The 17,628-nt window shown below is 40.7% G+C and overlaps 1 protein-coding gene across 1 annotated transcript; it reads left to right on the top strand.

The window, feature by feature from the left end:
- The first annotated feature begins 6,482 nt into the window (after positions 1-6,482).
- On the top strand, positions 6,483-12,699 carry LOC125024412 (suppressor of cytokine signaling 6). Its single transcript, XM_047612155.1, is given in 4 exon segments — positions 6,483-6,821; positions 7,442-7,511; positions 8,747-8,855; positions 8,857-12,699. Coding segments are annotated over 2 exon segments (1,713 nt in total). The 5' UTR covers positions 6,483-6,821; positions 7,442-7,511; positions 8,747-8,769; the 3' UTR covers positions 10,484-12,699.
- Positions 12,700-17,628: the final 4,929 nt, after the last annotated feature.

Here is a 17,628-nt window from a genome sequence, read left to right as displayed (position 1 = left end):
CGTCAGTCCACTTCCGGTACGGGTCCGAAGCAGGGTGCGTTCAAGATCAGCACCCCTAGAGTGTCCAAGAGGCGTTTAAAAAAGCGTCACTTCACTTCCGCTACAGGGTGCGTTCAAGAACAGCAGCTCTCTAGTATCCAAAAAGCGTTTAAAAAGGCGTACTTTGACCTGGATGACTGAAAACCTTCACAAACAGAACTTTATTTATGTAAAAATTCTAAGTAAATGAATTAACCATTTATTTTTCCTTGCACGTAACTGACAAAATATGACTTAAAATAAAAACTTAGTTTAGACTTGAGTAATCTTCTTGAATTATCCACAAGGGAAATTGCTTAGTCGCAGTACGCTTAGTTGCACATAAAAGAAATATATGATACCATATACAATATATGGTTCCTCACCCAAAAATAATGTCTTTTAAATTTATATAAGATCAAAATGATCAGCTGTAAAAAATGAGCTATGCAGCAATACATTTTAAAACGTACCACACGTTATCTGTGCCTGACCGCATCCATTTATATGGAAATATGACCAAACTTGTCCAAAGTCACACGCAAGACTAAACTGCAGCAAGATGGATTGTCACAATTGATACGTGGTATTCATCAGTGTTCCTTGTAGCGACGCAAGATAAAATTTTAATAGTTGTACTGTCTACCACATCTACGCCTTGTCCTTAAGGACCCTCTAATACAACATGTTCGGTAAATCACAGCTGGTTAGGCCACGTCCCATGAAATCATGTCACTAGCTGACGTTTCTCTCAACACTGTTAGTCAAATGACCCAGAAGACATACCATTTTGTTGCATACCACTCCAGGGTGATTTTCAGAATGAAAATGAAGCAACTTTTCTTTCCAGTATCATCAGTCTTTCAAGGCATGTTTCAAAATCGCTGAAAGCCTCCGCATTGCTGACATATTGAATGAGATTCTGACAGCAGCCACATTAAACTCTCATTATTAATCTTTTCAAACATTGATGTTCTCAAAAATCAAAGTCGATGTGCCTTGCCTCTTAACACGACTTCCATACTCTGCGTGTGATTTAATCCTGTTGCACTGGAGGTGCTGCGTCGAGGTGTGACATGGATGTGATGGGCAGACAGGGTGATAATTAACAAACTTTGCAAATGGTAATTTGATATCCTAATAATATATTCAAGCAGCTTTTGAGGATTCCAGAGGGATTTAAGCCGGTAATTAATTTGGTCACACACTACTGTATATGCTCTACTGTCACCTTGATGCTTAAAGAGGTCCACGACTGTTTGACTTAACAGCATGCAGGTACCAAAATTTCTCTCTGAGTGACTCCAAATTTAGACATAACATTAGTTTTTCAAATAATGCTCATGTTCCAGATCTATATACAAATCAAATCCAAGATGTTGTATTTTTCCTGCTGCTCCGAAACAAAATCATTCTTTCCCGCATCCCTTCAATTTTGTAGAACCTATTTGTTATTTTGGGGAAACCTTTGCATCTCGACCAGAATTTTAAAACAAAGTTTCGTGGGCTGGAACAGAGCTTGTCTGCGCAACATGAGTCTTATTGATGGACCTGCCAGAGGGTCCATTGACCTGTGGAGGTTAAAAAATGTATTCCAGCTCTCTCTGCCTCTGATTCACTACATAGGACGGAGCTTCTATGAATTTTTTTTCAATTCATTTCTTGGCCGCGCTACAGACAGACAATGCGAGAGAATACAGAGCAGAGGGAAATTTCTTACATCCAAAGAGCTGAGGAGGTCTTCTTTACATGGAGGGGAAAATACTCCGCTCTGGGTTAGCCTGAATTGTCAGTAGCTGTTGTGAGAGCGCATCATATCGCTGTCTGACAGTCATTGTGTCCTTGTGTCTCGGATTATTTGTTAGCACTTGCTGCAGACAGGAAGAAAAACTTTAAATTGATGAAAACATGGGGTCAGGTGTGTGTTTTCACTTGCAGGATATCCTCCATATGCACATTTTCAACCAGATTTTCAACCAGATTTATGTCAATTCCTTTCCTCTTCTTAAAAAAACACAGATTGAAGAGATTTTTGTGACTCTCTTTCTACGTTAGCACACATTTAGCTTGAAGGTATACTTTGTGTTTTGTACCTTCATCCTTTAATTTCCATTTTCTTCACAATTATATTATTGTAAATCCACATATTTCCCAGTTATTTTACATTAAACTTAATTACTCTCAGGCTGTTCATGAATTTATGCCTGATCTCTGCTAATTTAAATACTTTGAAGCCAGATTTACTCTCAGAGCATCCCGGTGTCTGGTCTAGCTAAAGCCCATCATGAGCCATAATCTCAGCTCAGTTAATTTTCAGGATAACTTGCATTCTGTGAAGACCTGTGAATGCACTAGTAAAGATAATATAAATAAATCAAAACAGTCTTAAATCAAAACACATTTTGGGACTGTAACCTTTTGGTCTGAGGAGGACGTGGTTGAATCTTATATTTCCCTTGGTAAATAAGCGAGCGACACCACCAGCAGCAGTCTAAAAATTATTCTTTTCTTTTTTATGTGTTCCTTGACTTAAAATTGAACCTCCACCCAATACCTCAAACACAGAAGTTATTTCGCCAATAAAACATTAAAATAAATAATATGTGGTAAAACACTATCATATATTAATGGAATCCGTTATTACAATAGCTAAAATGAACTATTTGCTGATATAAGGTAACCACATTATAAGTATTACTACAGCTACTTTTTATTTCAGAAGAAATATATATGCAATTAACTCAAACTTTATCACATATATAGCTTTTTAAACTCTCTTCTGTAATGCTGGAGGAAGGTGGTTAATGCTTAATCCCCTATATCCATACAGATCCACATGCATTTAACGGACACAGGCTGTAAATGAAAAACTAAGCCACTAAAAAGTAAAAAACTTTTTTCTCCTCTCACAGGCAAAGGCTGAAATGTAAGTTTAAGCCGCTCGAAAAACATTCAAACTAGCATATCTTTAGTCAAGAGTCGTTTTGTGACCTCCCGTCTGGTCCTAATAATGAAAAAAAAAAACCTAATGAAATGTGTATCTCCAAATGTTTCGCAAAAGCATGCTTGGCAATGCAAAAACATCATAGCTTTTCATGCATAAAACAAGGTCAGCTCAGCTAATTAACCATATCATTGTTATAATCGTCCAAAATGCAGCACCCCATATGGCCACATCATAAAACGAGAACTAGTGATGTAAAATTACAGGTGATATTGTCACAGCACGGACGCTATATTTATGATTTTTTACCAGGCAGTTGTGTAGACTGAGATCTATGGATGAACACAGCTGGTATAATAGTAATTTAAGCACATCTTCGACGATCTCGTAAAACTTCGAAGTTGTAAAAGGTGAAATAATAGACTCATTTAGCTGCAGAAAAGGTAGCGTTTAAATCACAGTAGGATGCCAAAATAATGAGGCTGGGATGTGGACGTCGTCCTTAGCTTAAAACGGCCCACATCGTATTTTGAGGCAACAACTTCCTGTGTTATTCCACCCCTGAACCAAAACCCAAGTGGTCCCAGCGGCCCTGCCACGGTTTGACATGCCTGCTGTACCCGTCTTCCGCTCCGCTGCAAGTGTTGAGGATATGAAGGTGGGCACCGAGGGGGGCCCCCCCCCCCCGACTATCCCCCATTGGCAAAGGAGTCAAGTCAAAGGTCTGAGCCGAACTGAATCAGGCGAGTTGCAGACATATTGTGCAAATAATTTATGGCCGATGCAGCGTTCATTTGAAATTAAGATGAAACAGCTTCCCCCACATGTACGAGGAACCTCATTAAGCACCGTGGTCTAGTCCATGTGTACAATGCCAGCTCAACGTTTTGAATCGCGCTTACACATAAATTGAAATTCCTCTGGAAATATTGATCTTGGGAGAGTGAACGAGGCGGATCTCAAGTCCGATAACATCGTGCAGATACTCATCCAAGTAAAGAGCAAAGGATTCATTTCATTCTAAACAGCTTGCTATTAGTAACCATTTGATCTGTTTATCTGTGACAAAACAGACCGGATTATTCCCACAGCTGAGAATTCACTTGTTTTTGTTGTCTGGCAACAAATATCAACTGCGCTAAAGTTTGTTTGTCAGGTCTAATTTAGCTTGTAGAAACACTGCATCCTTACTTCCCTGCGTCCTTGGCGTTACACCTAAGCGCTGGCACCCCTCCTTCCTCCCCCCTCCAATAGCCCTCCCCTCCAGTGCCAGCACATCAAGTGAAGGCAGCTTGATCAACCCTAATAGGGCCTGGTAATTAGAGTCTTTGCATACAGCCTGTCTGCACGCAGCTGCCCTAAGCAGGTTGGGGAAGGACTGCCATACACTTGACAGTGTGGAAAAAACAATGTAATATTCAGTGTATGGACCAAATTAGTCTGGCAGTGGTAAACACAATCCACTTTAAAACAATACTGACACTAATTAGGCAACCAATGTATCATTTCAGAGTTCAAGTTTTACTTGCTGTTATCAAACACTCAAAAGTACTTTTGAGAGCCAGCTTGATGTTCCACGAATACAAATTAGAAAGACCTTCCCGCATAAAGGCTAAGCACAGACAGCTTTAGGGAGAGACAGAGTAGCGCTTTGGTATGTGTGCTGCACTGGAAAAGAGAATCTTGATCATGGAAAGATACTGTATATACTGTATGATAGTAATTTCATGCAAACCAGCAAGAAACCCTGAATTAGAGCATGCTTTATCTTCATTAGTAGCTGCTTTATATGCCCGCGCAGTCAACTGCTTTAAATGAAAGACTGGACTACATTTTGAGATTTAAAAAAATTTACTATTTTCTTTATGGATGCAACTCTTGTCATGGTTTATCTTCCCACTCTGTGCTCTTATTATTAAGATCCAAAAAGCTTGAATCACTCGTTTTAAAAGGACTGTCTGAGGGAGTGTGGTGGCACCGGGTGAAAAATAGCCCACAGTCATTTGCTAATATTTTTATGTGGCACAGAAAGCTTATTTATGTACTTGCTATTACGAGTGAACTGAATAGGCAACTTTCTGCAGAAACCACTCCCTAATCACAGTTTTGCAAATCCTCTGGTATGATTTTAAGTTTATTTTACCCTTATGGGTGAAGTATTTCTTTCAATGCATCATGCATAAAGTAAAATAAAATCTTTTACACTGGCCTAATGTTAGTGGATTCTTTTCCACAATATTTATCCAGACACATTTACCACTTCTTTATTATGTCTAAGGTATTTTAACAGAAGTTTTGAGTATGTGTGAGTAAACATATCCCACTATAGTAAAAGAAAGCCATGGCAGCCCTCATTAGAGCGGTTAAAGTAAAACATTATTCCAGAAAACATTCAGCACTCACTTGTTTATGGAAGAAAGAAAGTGTCAAAGATCGGGTTTGTATTTTTTTTTTTTGTTTAAATGAAATTTATTGATAAGTATAGTCAATAAGTCAGTAACACATATTTGGAAGAGTATTAGGGAAAAAAGTTGACATGGTATTTCGAATTTTTCTCGATACTTCAACATTTTTCTCGAAGTGCATGATGAAAAAAAATCTACCTAATTTTCTTTCTCTTGGGGGCCCTAATTCTCTTCCGTACGACTTTATTCTCAACATTGTATTTAGATTTTTTTTCGTAACATTTTAACTTTTTTGTCAATGTTCCAACTTTTTTCTCTACATTTTGACGTTTTTTCTCAACATTCTGACTTTTCTCTCAATATTTTGACTTTTTTCTCAACATTTTGACTTTTTTTCTCAACATTCTGACTTTTCTCTCAATATTCTGACTTTTTTCTCAACATCGTATTTTTACTTTTTTCTCTACATTCCGACTATTTTCCCAATGTTCCAACTTTTTTCTCAACATTTTGACTTTTTTCTCAACATCCCGATTTTTTTCTCAATATTTTGACTTTTTTTCTCAACATTCCGATTTTTTTCTCAACATTCCGACTTTTTTCTCAACACTCCGACTATTTTCCCAACGTTCCAACTTTTTTCTCAACATCTGACTTTTTTCTTGACATTATATTTTGAATTTTTTCCCTACATTTTGACTTTTTTTCCCCTCGACATTCCGACCTTTTTCCTCTACATTTCAACTTATTTCTCACATTTTGACTTTTTTCTCGACATTTCTTCTAAAATCTCGTCTGTTTTTTTTCTGTACATTTCGCCTTTACTCTCTACATTCCTACCTCTCATTTTTTCCCCTAATACTATTCCATAGCATTGATTTATAATTTACAGAAATATATAAATATATTTATTTTGCCGTGCCTCATAATTTAGAAATAGAATCGAATTACTTTTGAACGCTTTGTTTATCAATTAATTAATTATTATTCTTATGTTTGTTTGTTTTTTTAATCTAATTATGGTCCCCGGGATGTGAAAACTTGCTGTTTCTGCTGTGAGTCTGATCCGCTGGATCTGAATGTGCTCCCACAATTCAACAGGCAACAAAGGAAGAGAAAGGAAGAGGCCGTGAGCTACAAAGTGTTAGCCGACCCAGGCAGGGGAGAGATGTCACCTTTACTGTGTTATTCTAGCCTTTAGTTTTAAACCTGCACGTTTAGAGAAGCACCAACACCGGGCTTATAAACGCGTTACACACCCGTCTGGGTGCAGAAGGCGAGCGGAGGAAGAGAAATGGGGATATATTCGGCTGAAAACGCCAACAAAGCCAGCTGACTGGCTCAGGTATAAGATTAGCATTAGCCAGCAGTCGTCAAAGGAGCGACTCTTTCATTAATAACCAAGGCTGCATCTATCGGTTGTTTTACCAAGTGAAACCACAACAAGCGACCAGGTAAGATGCAACATCGTGCACATTTTTTAATAATATTTAACAGATTCTACGGTTTTTACTTTTTAAAGTGTACATGCTAACAGACTGCTAGGTAGTGGGGGGCTCATAATTAGCATGAAATCAAACCCAGCAGTCTCTTTAATAGGCAAAGGCACATCGCGTTTTATTTTATTTCTCATTAATGGAAGGTTTGAGTCGCATCTGTGAAGTGTTAACCGCGGGATTTAGTTTTATATAAAGCATTTTAAAGTGAATTAAAGTGAAACGCCAACAAGCAGAGCTAAGCTAAAGGCATGGTGCTGTGTCCGCAGGCCCAGGACAAACATGGCTAAGTTTGGTTTGTTTTTTTTTTGTTTTGTTTATTTTGTATTTTAATTCACACGTCGTTTTAGGTGATTAGTTAGGTGCATAATGTTCTTTTCACTCTAAAGTCACGTTTTAACCACAAGTGTGTAGTTTTTTTATAGTTGTTGTTGTTTTTTTTGCATTAAATCTCACATTTGCACATTGTATGATTAACTTGCTGCACCGTAGGACCTAGAGGAAGGAAATTTCAACATGTCTATGTGTTGCACATGTGAGAATTGACACTAAAGTTGACATGCTTTGCTTTTTCCCAGCATCAAATGAAAGGTGGTGGAGGTGGAACTTGACCCAACGGACTGAGTCACCATTTTCCTGCACATAATGGTGAGTAATAAGATTGCAGCTGTCTTGATCATCGAGCAGCTTTATTTAGGGTTGTGTGTTTTTTTTTTTTTTTCTTGTTCAAGTGCCACTCGTCTCTGCATACTGACATCTTGGTTTACGGGAGTTTCCCATAGCTTTAAATGTCAGGCTATGCTAGTTATTCATTTCATAAATGTACATCCTTGATATTAGCCACGGTCGTATTTTAATTTGCTCTCATCCACACTGATGTGACCCGTGGCCCTTTACAATCCGTCCCTGTTCTTAAGGGTACGGATTTAATGAGATTTATTAAAGAGACGTGTAAGTAGTTTTCAACTCTGGTGGCAAACTCTTCGCAATTATTCGTGGATTTAAATCCCGCGACGCAGAGACGCGAGCCTGCGCATCAACACCGATGCAGATTTGCTCGTAAAAGTCGTAAACGATAAACACTCGAAACAAACGCATTCAGATTAACAGTGTAAAAATAGTGGAGCTGTTGATTCGTGTGTGTGTGTGTTTTTCAATTATGGGTCCGGTACTTTTGTGGTGCCGTGGAACTGTGTTACGGTGCGTTCCTATTATTTCGTCAGTTCGTGGGCTAGGCTAAATAACAGAAAACGCTTTGAATTTGATACAGTTTTAACGGCGCCCCTGGACTGCGTCGTCCAAAACGATCACACGGCTGAATTAACACCGACAGCGTTTGAACATCAGCTGAACATTACAGCCGTCATAAAGGGGATGCAGTGCAGGGTTCGTAATCTGGGGATGCATTCGTTTTCACCTAATCAATTAGCGAGTGAGTGTTTATCGTGGCGACGGTGTTGGAGCTGTTCTTTCGGTGTGGTGGAGTTTTAACGAGCGAATCTGTGACGGGCGTCGAAGCACCGGCTCTTGTCTGTGCTGTGGCAGGACTTAAACCCATAAATAATTTGCAAAAAGTTTGCCGGCAGAGTTTAAAAGTATTTGCACGTCTCTTTAATTCATCTCATTGAATACTTAAGAATAGGGGCGGATTGTAAAAAAGCCTCGAGTCATATTTGTAGACATCAGTTTACATGTAACACTTGGTGAACCTTATAATAATTATATTATAATTTATTGCTCATTTTCTTTTCTTAAGCAAACATGTGACAAACGTATCCATATACACAAGGACTCAGCTGTCATGTGTGGTGCTATTATTAGGGTGCATTTTTTCTGTGTGTGTTACCGTCTTAAAGAATACCCGTGTCTTTCTCTTTCTGCAGGGTCTGATGGCTACGCTGTATGCATGACTTGTTTCGTGTGGCCTGATGGGAGGACATTGTGGATAGTACTTTCATCGGGATACCAGGAGAGCCATCCCATGCCCCCGCTTTGGAGGGCCTGTCAGAATGAAGAAGATAAGCCTTAAGACCATCCGCAAGTCCCTCAGCATAAAGGGCAAAGAGGAGGGTGACTTTGTCATGCTCCAGCAGCCCTCGGTGACTACCGAGTTTTCGAAGGAGGAGTCGCTTTTTGGGGGCTGCTATACCAAAGAGCTCTCTGGCTGTGACCTCGCTGGCGAAGAGGAGAAAGCGAGCCAGAACAAGGGCCGCTCGAAGACCGAGAGCCTGATGGGATCGCTGAAGAGGAGGCTGTCGGCCAAGCAGAAGGCAAAAGGGAAAGGTGGTTCTTCCGCCATAGGCTCGGTGGACGACGACGACACCTTTTCGTCCTCCTCTGTGCCCATCAGCTTCAACGAGGTGAAAGCCCAGAGGCCTCTCAGATCCGCGTCCTTACGGAGTCACCATTACAGCCCGTCGCCGTGGCCGCTGCGGTCGGTCAACTCCGACGACGCGTGCATAAAGATGGAGGTGAAAGTCAAAGCCATGGTCCACTCTCCGAGCCCGAGTCCCAACTTGAACGGCGTCCGGAAGGAGTTTCACGACTTTCAGATGGAAGGGCTCTTTCAGGACCAAGCGGAGTCCTTAAAGAATCTCCAGCAACCACAAAACGGTGAGCTGCATCTAAATATCGATGATAATGACGTGCCTGTGGTGCTGGGGTTGACGCCCCAGGACTACATTCAGTACACGATGCCTTTAGATGAGGGAATGTACCCGGAAGGGTCCCACTCCTTCTGCCTGGACAACTCCTCTCCTATGGAGGTGGCGACGGAGGCCGACAGCAGGTCCCTCCACACGGACCAGGGACAGGAGGAGCACGATCTGGTTAGCGGGTTGTCTCCGGATCTCTTCATGGAAACCTCAGTTAATAGTATTCTTCACGGTTCTGCTAGTATGATGCTCCAAAGCTCCAGAGTAGAGGTCCCGCCTCCCCTTTCTCCCCTCCTGCCGCCCATGACAAGCAACGGACACATCCCCAGGACTTTTTCAGGGTTCAGCCCTTCCGACAGCCAGGTAGCCGAGAGGGTGAGACACCACCTCAACTTCGACCCCAACTCGGCCCCGGGGGTCAGCCGGGTTTACGACTCGGTGCAGAGCAGCGGGCCCATGGTCGTGACCAGCCTGACGGAGGAGCTGAAGAAGCTCGCCAGGCAGGGCTGGTACTGGGGCCCCATCACGCGCTGGGAAGCGGAGGAGAAGCTGGTCAACTTGGTCGACGGCTCATTTCTGGTCAGAGACAGCTCGGACGACAGGTACCTGCTCAGCCTGAGCTTCAGGTCGCAGGGCAAAACCCTCCACACGCGCATCGAGCACTCCAACGGACGCTTCAGCTTCTACGAGCAGCCCGACGTGGAGGGGCACACGTCCATCGTCGACTTGATCGAGCACTCCATCAAAGACTCGGAGAACGGGGCTTTTTGCTATTCCAGGTCTCGCCTGCCGGGGTCCGCGACCTACCCGGTCCGACTCACCAACCCAGTATCTCGGTTTATGCAAGTGCGCTCTCTGCAGTACCTTTGCCGCTTCGTCATCAGGCAATACACGAGGATAGACCTGATCCAGAAACTGCCCTTACCCAACAAGATGAAAGATTATCTGCAGGAGAAGCACTACTGAGGACACAGAGACAGGACAGTGGTAGCAATTTGCACTTTTGTGTTCAGTTAAAGAGATTTAAACAAGGTTTACAGACAACCACGGTTTTTGAGACGATCGGTTCTGGTGGCTCTTGATTTGTTGTGTCCAGGTGACCCTGTCACTGTTTAGTCCTCCATTCCACTGTTCTGGGTTTGTTTTTGTTTTTTGTTTTTTTGTTTTTTTTTTCTCGCTGGTTCTCTGTGGCTCTGTGACTTCCAGAAATATCAACCAGCACATAATCTATTGCAAAATATAGCAGCGCTATACAGCCAAGTAACATTATCGGAATACGTTAAGTGCACACATTAAGCACCGCGACGCATGGATGTGTGTAATATCCAGCTGTGCAAGTAGAAGCAGATATTCATAAATTTACTGTTGAAGTTGGAAAAAGTAGGAAAAAAGTGTAATTCCACTCTGAATTTGAGAAGTCATTGAGTTTTTATCCACAAAATTGTACATTTTAACAATGATTTCTAGGCGGGAAGCTACGTCAGATTCGTGTCGGGCTCTGCAGGCTGGTAAATTTTGATCATCTCTTGCATTTTAATTTTTTTTAGACGTTCATATTTCTCAGCGTGAGACGACTGCAAATGAGAAGGTGTTCTCTGCGTACATACTTTGCCATCAGTCAGTTAGGAAGGTGAGGCTTCGTCGTTCGGGCCTGATCTGCGATTCTGATGCCGAGCGGTTTATAAATATAACTACGTTTTGGCTTTTGGCTGAACGGTGCTGGCTTTTAGTTTTGAATCCGTCACGGACGCGGAAAACACAAATGTTAAACCAACCAAAACACACGGAGTTGCAAGAGAAATGCACAATTTGCCAGTCTGTCCGAGGCTTTAAATAATTATAATTTTTTTTTTTTTTTTAGTTTAGAGGTAGCTTTAAAATTGTATGGCTGCATGTAGCCATTATACATTGTGCAAGCCTAAAGGTACTGATTATGCTGGATTTTAATGTTCATCGATTTAATGTATAAATCTCTTTTGAAATATGTTAACACATTGAAAGTGAAATCTTTCTGCATTAGGAATGTTACAACAACAAAAAAAAAACAAAAAAAAAAAAGAAGAATACTGCACCGCAGCTCAGGCCTAACAACTTCGTCACTATGTGTAATGCTTGTATCTGCATGTAGTCAAGGCTTTAAGACTGTCAAATTTAAAGGCACTGTAGAGTCGCTCTAGATGAGAGAGAATATCACGGCGGAGACGGTGAGAGGGTTTGGCTGTTGTTAAAGCGCAACTCTTGAGTAAAAAAAAACAAACAAAACAAACAAAGGATGTTAAATGCACAGTTTCCTTTACCTTTGGCGGGTTGATTGTAACCTCCATCGCCCTTGAACTGACAAACATGATCCGAGTCCGTATGTAAGGGACGGCTCGTTCTTAGCCTCCGAACGCCAGCGCTGAGCTGGACCCGTATCAAAGGAAAAACCCAGAAGAAGGTGTGAGCTTAGGTAAACAGATTATTTGGGAAAGCCAGGGTTAAATCCTCCTCGCCACCTTGGAGTAATGCCAGGGTTCAATCACGACTGCATTGGCGTCATTAGCGCTATATGGGATTTTTTTTAAGGACATCTTTGGACAGTTTTGCTTATTATTCACGTTGTCCTCACAGAGCTGCACTAACCCCCCCCCCAACACACAGATTATCTCTCTACCGGGCTGTTTGCGCCAGAGTAAAGGGAAGAGCACACGGTTTGCTACGCAAGTGCTTTACACGGATACTTGACAGGGAATTGTGTTTTCACGTCATGAATGATTTTATCTTTTCTCGACATCGGCGTCCTTAAAAAAGCATTTTGGAAAAAACGGTCCCTCGGACAACTTTGTTAGGTCGTTAGCGCGTAGGTCTAGTTTTTAGTTTTAGCTGGAAGTGTCGGCGTCTGAGGAAGGAACCAGGAATCTTAGCACAGCAGAAATAAAAATAAAAATAAAAATTCGATAGGAACTCTGGATGGTGTTGCATGTTTTTAAAAGACGTAGCATTTTTTTAAAAAAAAGCTTTGAGTTGTGTAGGAATGAAGGATTTAGGTTTGCGTGTTTTTTGGCTGTGCGTAGAGAGATGTGTTTTTTTTTTTTCCGTCACAAACATTGGCTGGACATTCTGTGTACAAGAGATGTGTTTTTTTTTTTTTTTTCTTTTGGAGATTTTTTTTTTGTTTTTTCGTCTGTTCTGTGACATTCGCCACCGTCTGGGGGACTGGGTGGGGATGGAGGGGGGGGTGGGGTTTTAGGGGGGTGGGGTGGGGGGGGGGGGGGGCTGCAGAAAAGGAATGTACCCTCGTTTGAGGCGTCCACTTTTATCCGCCAGTTTCAGAAACACACGGGAAACACAAGAACCACATCGACACATTATTTTGCACTTGAACATTCTCCGTTGAGATACTTTGGGATCCTCTCCTGCCTGGGTTTGTCCCTCAGATGGCGTTTTTTTTTTTTGTTTTTGTTTGTTTGTTTGTTTGTTTTTGTCCTAATGTGTTCATATAATTGTTACTGTCATATCTTGTGGGATACAAAGGGTAAGAAACCAGCATCATTTCAAAGCTAATGCTCATTGGCCGTCGAGGAATGGGATCATGGCAAGAATGTGGATGTAAATTTGATTTCACTCTTCCTTTTTGTGTGTGTGTGTTTGTTTCAGTTAAAATGTGAAAGTATCTTCCTCTTTTTTTTTTTTTTTTAATACAGTGTTTTAATTGCATTTCAATTTGTTATCAGATCTCGACAAGCAGGAGCCAGTCTGGTGGTATGCTGCTGTGATTTCTCTAAATACTAGTTTTTATTATTATTATTGAGCATTATTGCCTTTCAACGTTTGATTCCAGAGGTTGACGCTTGTTTCGGGGCTGCTAAACCATTTTTGATTTAATAACGGCCGTTTAGCACTTAACAAGCTCCAACTTTTTATTTTTTTATTTTAAATTTTTTTTTCTCCTCATGCATCTCGGTGAGTGAAGGTAATTGTTTACAGGATTATGTTTGGCCCCTCCCTCTTTGTTTACCCTCTCTCACATGAACATCTTGGTACAGTTTGAAAATCTCCTTTTTCTTTTAATGTGTTATACACATTTGTGCTGCTTATGGATATGATTGCCTTTTCTTGTATTTAACAATGGGGAGGGATGGGGGGGGGTAGAATGTCACCAATGTAGATGTATGTACACGTAATGGTTATCGGCTTGGGAGAGCAAAGCAGATTTGTTAACAACTTGTAGTCGGTTAAATGAGAATTAGTAGCGATTAGTTAAAAACCCTCTGTAGAATAACCAGTTCACTCCAGTTTACATTGGTTTGTCAACTTTCCAAAGTAGATGGTCTTTTTGTAATTTTTTTTTTTTTTTTCTTTTTGGGAAAAAAAAATCATCAGTGATTTATTGCACATTTTGGATACAGTTCAAGAGTTTTTTGTATCTGCCAATTATAAATTATAAATAAAACTATATTCTAAAAAAAAAAAAAAGGTTTTTCTTGTTCTGTGCTGTTTCATTCCCAAATGAAATGAATTAAGCGTGACTCATGGCTTAATCATTTTGTGTCGTATATGGATCCAGTGATGCACTCGATAAGAGCTCGTGCTTGCAGCTGTGTTAATAGGTAAAAAAAAAAAAAAAAAAAATCATGAAGACCTTAAGGAATTTTTTTTTTTTTTTTTTTTCCACAGTGGGTACAAATTGGCAGCTAATCCCAGCGCTCCGTTGCCTAATTTACAAAGACAATCTGGGCAATCTTTAAATACAACCGAGTGGAGCCGGAGACTCCAGGGAAAGATTAGAGGCAACGCTTCCCTCCCCGCTTTAACTTCGCTTAAAGTAAACTCTGGAGAGGGGGGAGGAGGAGGAGGAGGAGGGGGAGGAGGAGGAGGAGAAGCTGGGAGTCGGGTAATGGTGTCAGGTTTGGACTCGGATCTGCTGCAACACGGCCTGAATGATGATGAGGGGGGGTAGGCTTTGTTAACTGCTGCGTCTGACAGGCCTCTCCAGGCATTTGAGGTGAAGATACACAACTGTTTGCTCTCTCTCTCTGCCCGGTTCTGGATGATTTATTCATTGCACACTCCGGTGGTCCCATGTCATATAGAGATGCCTCCATCATAAAAGGACTCATCGTCTGCTTTCCACCTTTTTTTTTTTTTTTTTTTTTTTAATTTGCAGCTGTTTATATTCCGAATTTATCGTGAGAGGGGTTTTTCGCTTCACCGGAAAACACGACGCGATGGGGACGCGGCGTTTCAGCGGCGTTTTGTCTTCAAATGCGCTTTTTGACCCTGCTCACCTTGAATCCACGTAAACAGGATGTTTCTGCTTACAAAGAGCGCTTAACTTTGGCAAGCTGTCACTTTTCATCTGTTGCTGTTTCAGCAAATATTTAAATGATGCGAGTGACACGTGAGTGGAAATATGAGCGTATGGGAATATACCCAGTGTGGGAGGATTTAGTGGCAAAACTGAAAAACTGAACAAACCGCTGGTAACCAGCCTGGAGGAGAAACATACAGTGGTTTCAGTGCATTGCAGCAACAATACATGAAAGGTCCTCTCCAGAAACTGTTTCGTTAATTAATTCTGAGCAATATAAAGAAATACGGCCTCGCAAGATGGCGAGCATCGTGGAAGAAAATCTGTTTATTATAAGCTAACAATTAGAGGAGAAGGCATTAATGAAAATAGACCAAAAAAAGTTTCTTCTTAACAATTAATCTGCATGGATTTTTAACTGTACACATTTTGGTTTGTTTGCTTTTATTAAGATCCTCATTAGCTGCTACACATGGTAGCAGCTGCTCTTCCTGGGGTCTATTAAAATACACATAAAATAACCAAACATACATGAAATGAAGTTCAACAGTTCAACTTCCAACAAAATAAATATATATATATATATATATATATATATATATATATATATATATATATATATATATATATATATATATATATAAAAGCTGCCTGGTACACATAACAGCCATACAATAACAATAATAATGAAAAAAAAAAATCAATACAATCAAACAAACCCTGGAAAAACCGGAGCTCAAAGCAGATCATCCACGGAGAGTCGGCCTGTCAAAGCTTTGCCTTTTACAGCATTTTTTAAAAACACTTGCAGAATCTGTGTGTCTGATATTATCCGTTAACTTGTTCCATAAAGATTTAGCTCTATATAAGCCTGTCTTTTACATTGAGCATGATTTTGTAGCAGTCACAACAAGTAAACCCTTTTTCAACTTTTATGGTAACGTAATACACATCACGTACACATAGCAGATGGTGGCCAGCACTCCAGTTTACAACAGTAGACAGGATTACTGGTATCGCTAGCTAAGCTAATTGTGGGTGGGCCAGCAGAAAAACAGAGGGAAGCTTGACGCGAACACTGTCACTTTGAACCGTGACAATGTCGTCTTGCTGTATTTTTGGGGTCCAACAAGCCACGGCAAATTGTAGACAACTTTGACTTTGGCGAATAAAAGAAAGGATCATTAACGTCCACACTTCATATCTGATAAGATTAATGTGTAACGCATCATCAGTTTCAGCCTGGATAACGTTATGAGTTAGACTAAATCGTGACTGAAATTACATTAAGTTATATTATTTGGGGCATTCTTGTTACATGCTAATGCTAACTGCTAGCTAACGCAACATTAGTTGTATGTTTCAGAGGCGTCCAAGCAGAAGCTGCATTTACTACATTACCCTCCACAGTGGTTCCACTTACTTCTTGTAATATATTGGAGAGACTTGATAAAGACAGACCAGACTTAGTCCCCTCTGTGTCCTCCTTTGGTCAAATCGTCCCTCCAGTGAGTAAGAGTTTTTTTTTAAAATAACACTCAAGGTCTCCGGGAGTGAGTGTATTAGGATATTCTGTAAAATATACGGGTTCTTCATCCATTCGTGCCAAAACAGTCCGTTGAAATATGATAGCCGGCTTTTACAGGCTGTAGTGTTTGAGGTGTTTTGCCTCCAGCTAAGCCCCGCCCCTCAAAAAAACCTCACATTGCATACAAACTGTGAAGAGGTCTATAGATTTATGATATATTTAAAATATTTGCTGTTTTATCTCGCCCTGGATGGCAGCAGGATGCAGCCTGACACAGACACACACAAAAAAATATTCAGGAATAACTCAAAAACATGAAGAACAGCACAAGGTGGGATCACAGAAGCCCCTCCCCTCAACCCATAGGATCTAAAGCCCCCCACTCCTCCCACTAATAACATCTTGTTGCCAAACACCACAGAACACCCAGTGTCATGAGTCACCTTCACAATATTAGGAAGGTGGTCATCATGTTATGCCTGATCAGTTTATAATTTTACTTTTTTTTCTTTATTAGTAGAAATATAAGGGCTCCTATGGGGCTCAAGGAAAGGAAACCATTATCATTTTCCAACGAGGAGGGCAACAACCCAGCCCGGCCTGGGTTTGCAGCTGCGTAAGGAAACATCTATGACGACACGTGCAATTACTGCGCACAATAAAATGAAGTAACTGTGGCCAACAGATTTAAACAGGGCTCAGTTCTAGCTGCTGACAGCCATTTTATCATGATGAAAAAGTAAGCTAAAACTAAACCAGCTTGTGTCCATTTGAAAGCAGCCCCCAGGGAGCAGCACTCAGCACCAATCTTTTGATCCAGCCAGATTTCCAAGTGCTTCCAGAATTTGCAAAAGCTCAGGCCTTTTATGTTATGCAATTGTACGGTGGTAGGATGTTTTTTTAAAAAAAAAAGTCGTGGGCAGATTTTGAAATCAAAGACAAATATCTTGATTTCTTACATGAAGTGGAGTATTTTTGAATTGATAATGTTATGATTTGCGGTTCCGTGTAAACATTCATCTGGTTCGTGTGCCTTTTTAAATATTTATTGTGATCTTTTTAACAGATTGATGAAGTTAGAGAGTCCAGCTTGAGATGGTTTGTATAATTTATTAACTGTGCAAGTGTATAGGGTTAGTTTTCTCTCAGGGGACAAATTTTCAAAATTCATATGTGAGGGCAATGTGTTTAATTTTACTTAATGAACAAGTGTAAGAATATACATGTGCAGTTAGCATTTCAGATATCTGAGTTTGTTGCTGGGTGCAAGGTGTTGTGACAGCTTTATTAAGC

The sequence above is a fragment of the Mugil cephalus genome, chromosome 18 (genome assembly GCF_022458985.1).
Source record: "Mugil cephalus isolate CIBA_MC_2020 chromosome 18, CIBA_Mcephalus_1.1, whole genome shotgun sequence".
NCBI classification, from domain to species: domain Eukaryota; kingdom Metazoa; phylum Chordata; class Actinopteri; order Mugiliformes; family Mugilidae; genus Mugil; species Mugil cephalus.
Note: the sequence above shows the minus strand (reverse complement) of the source record. Positions and strands in the feature narration are given on the sequence as shown.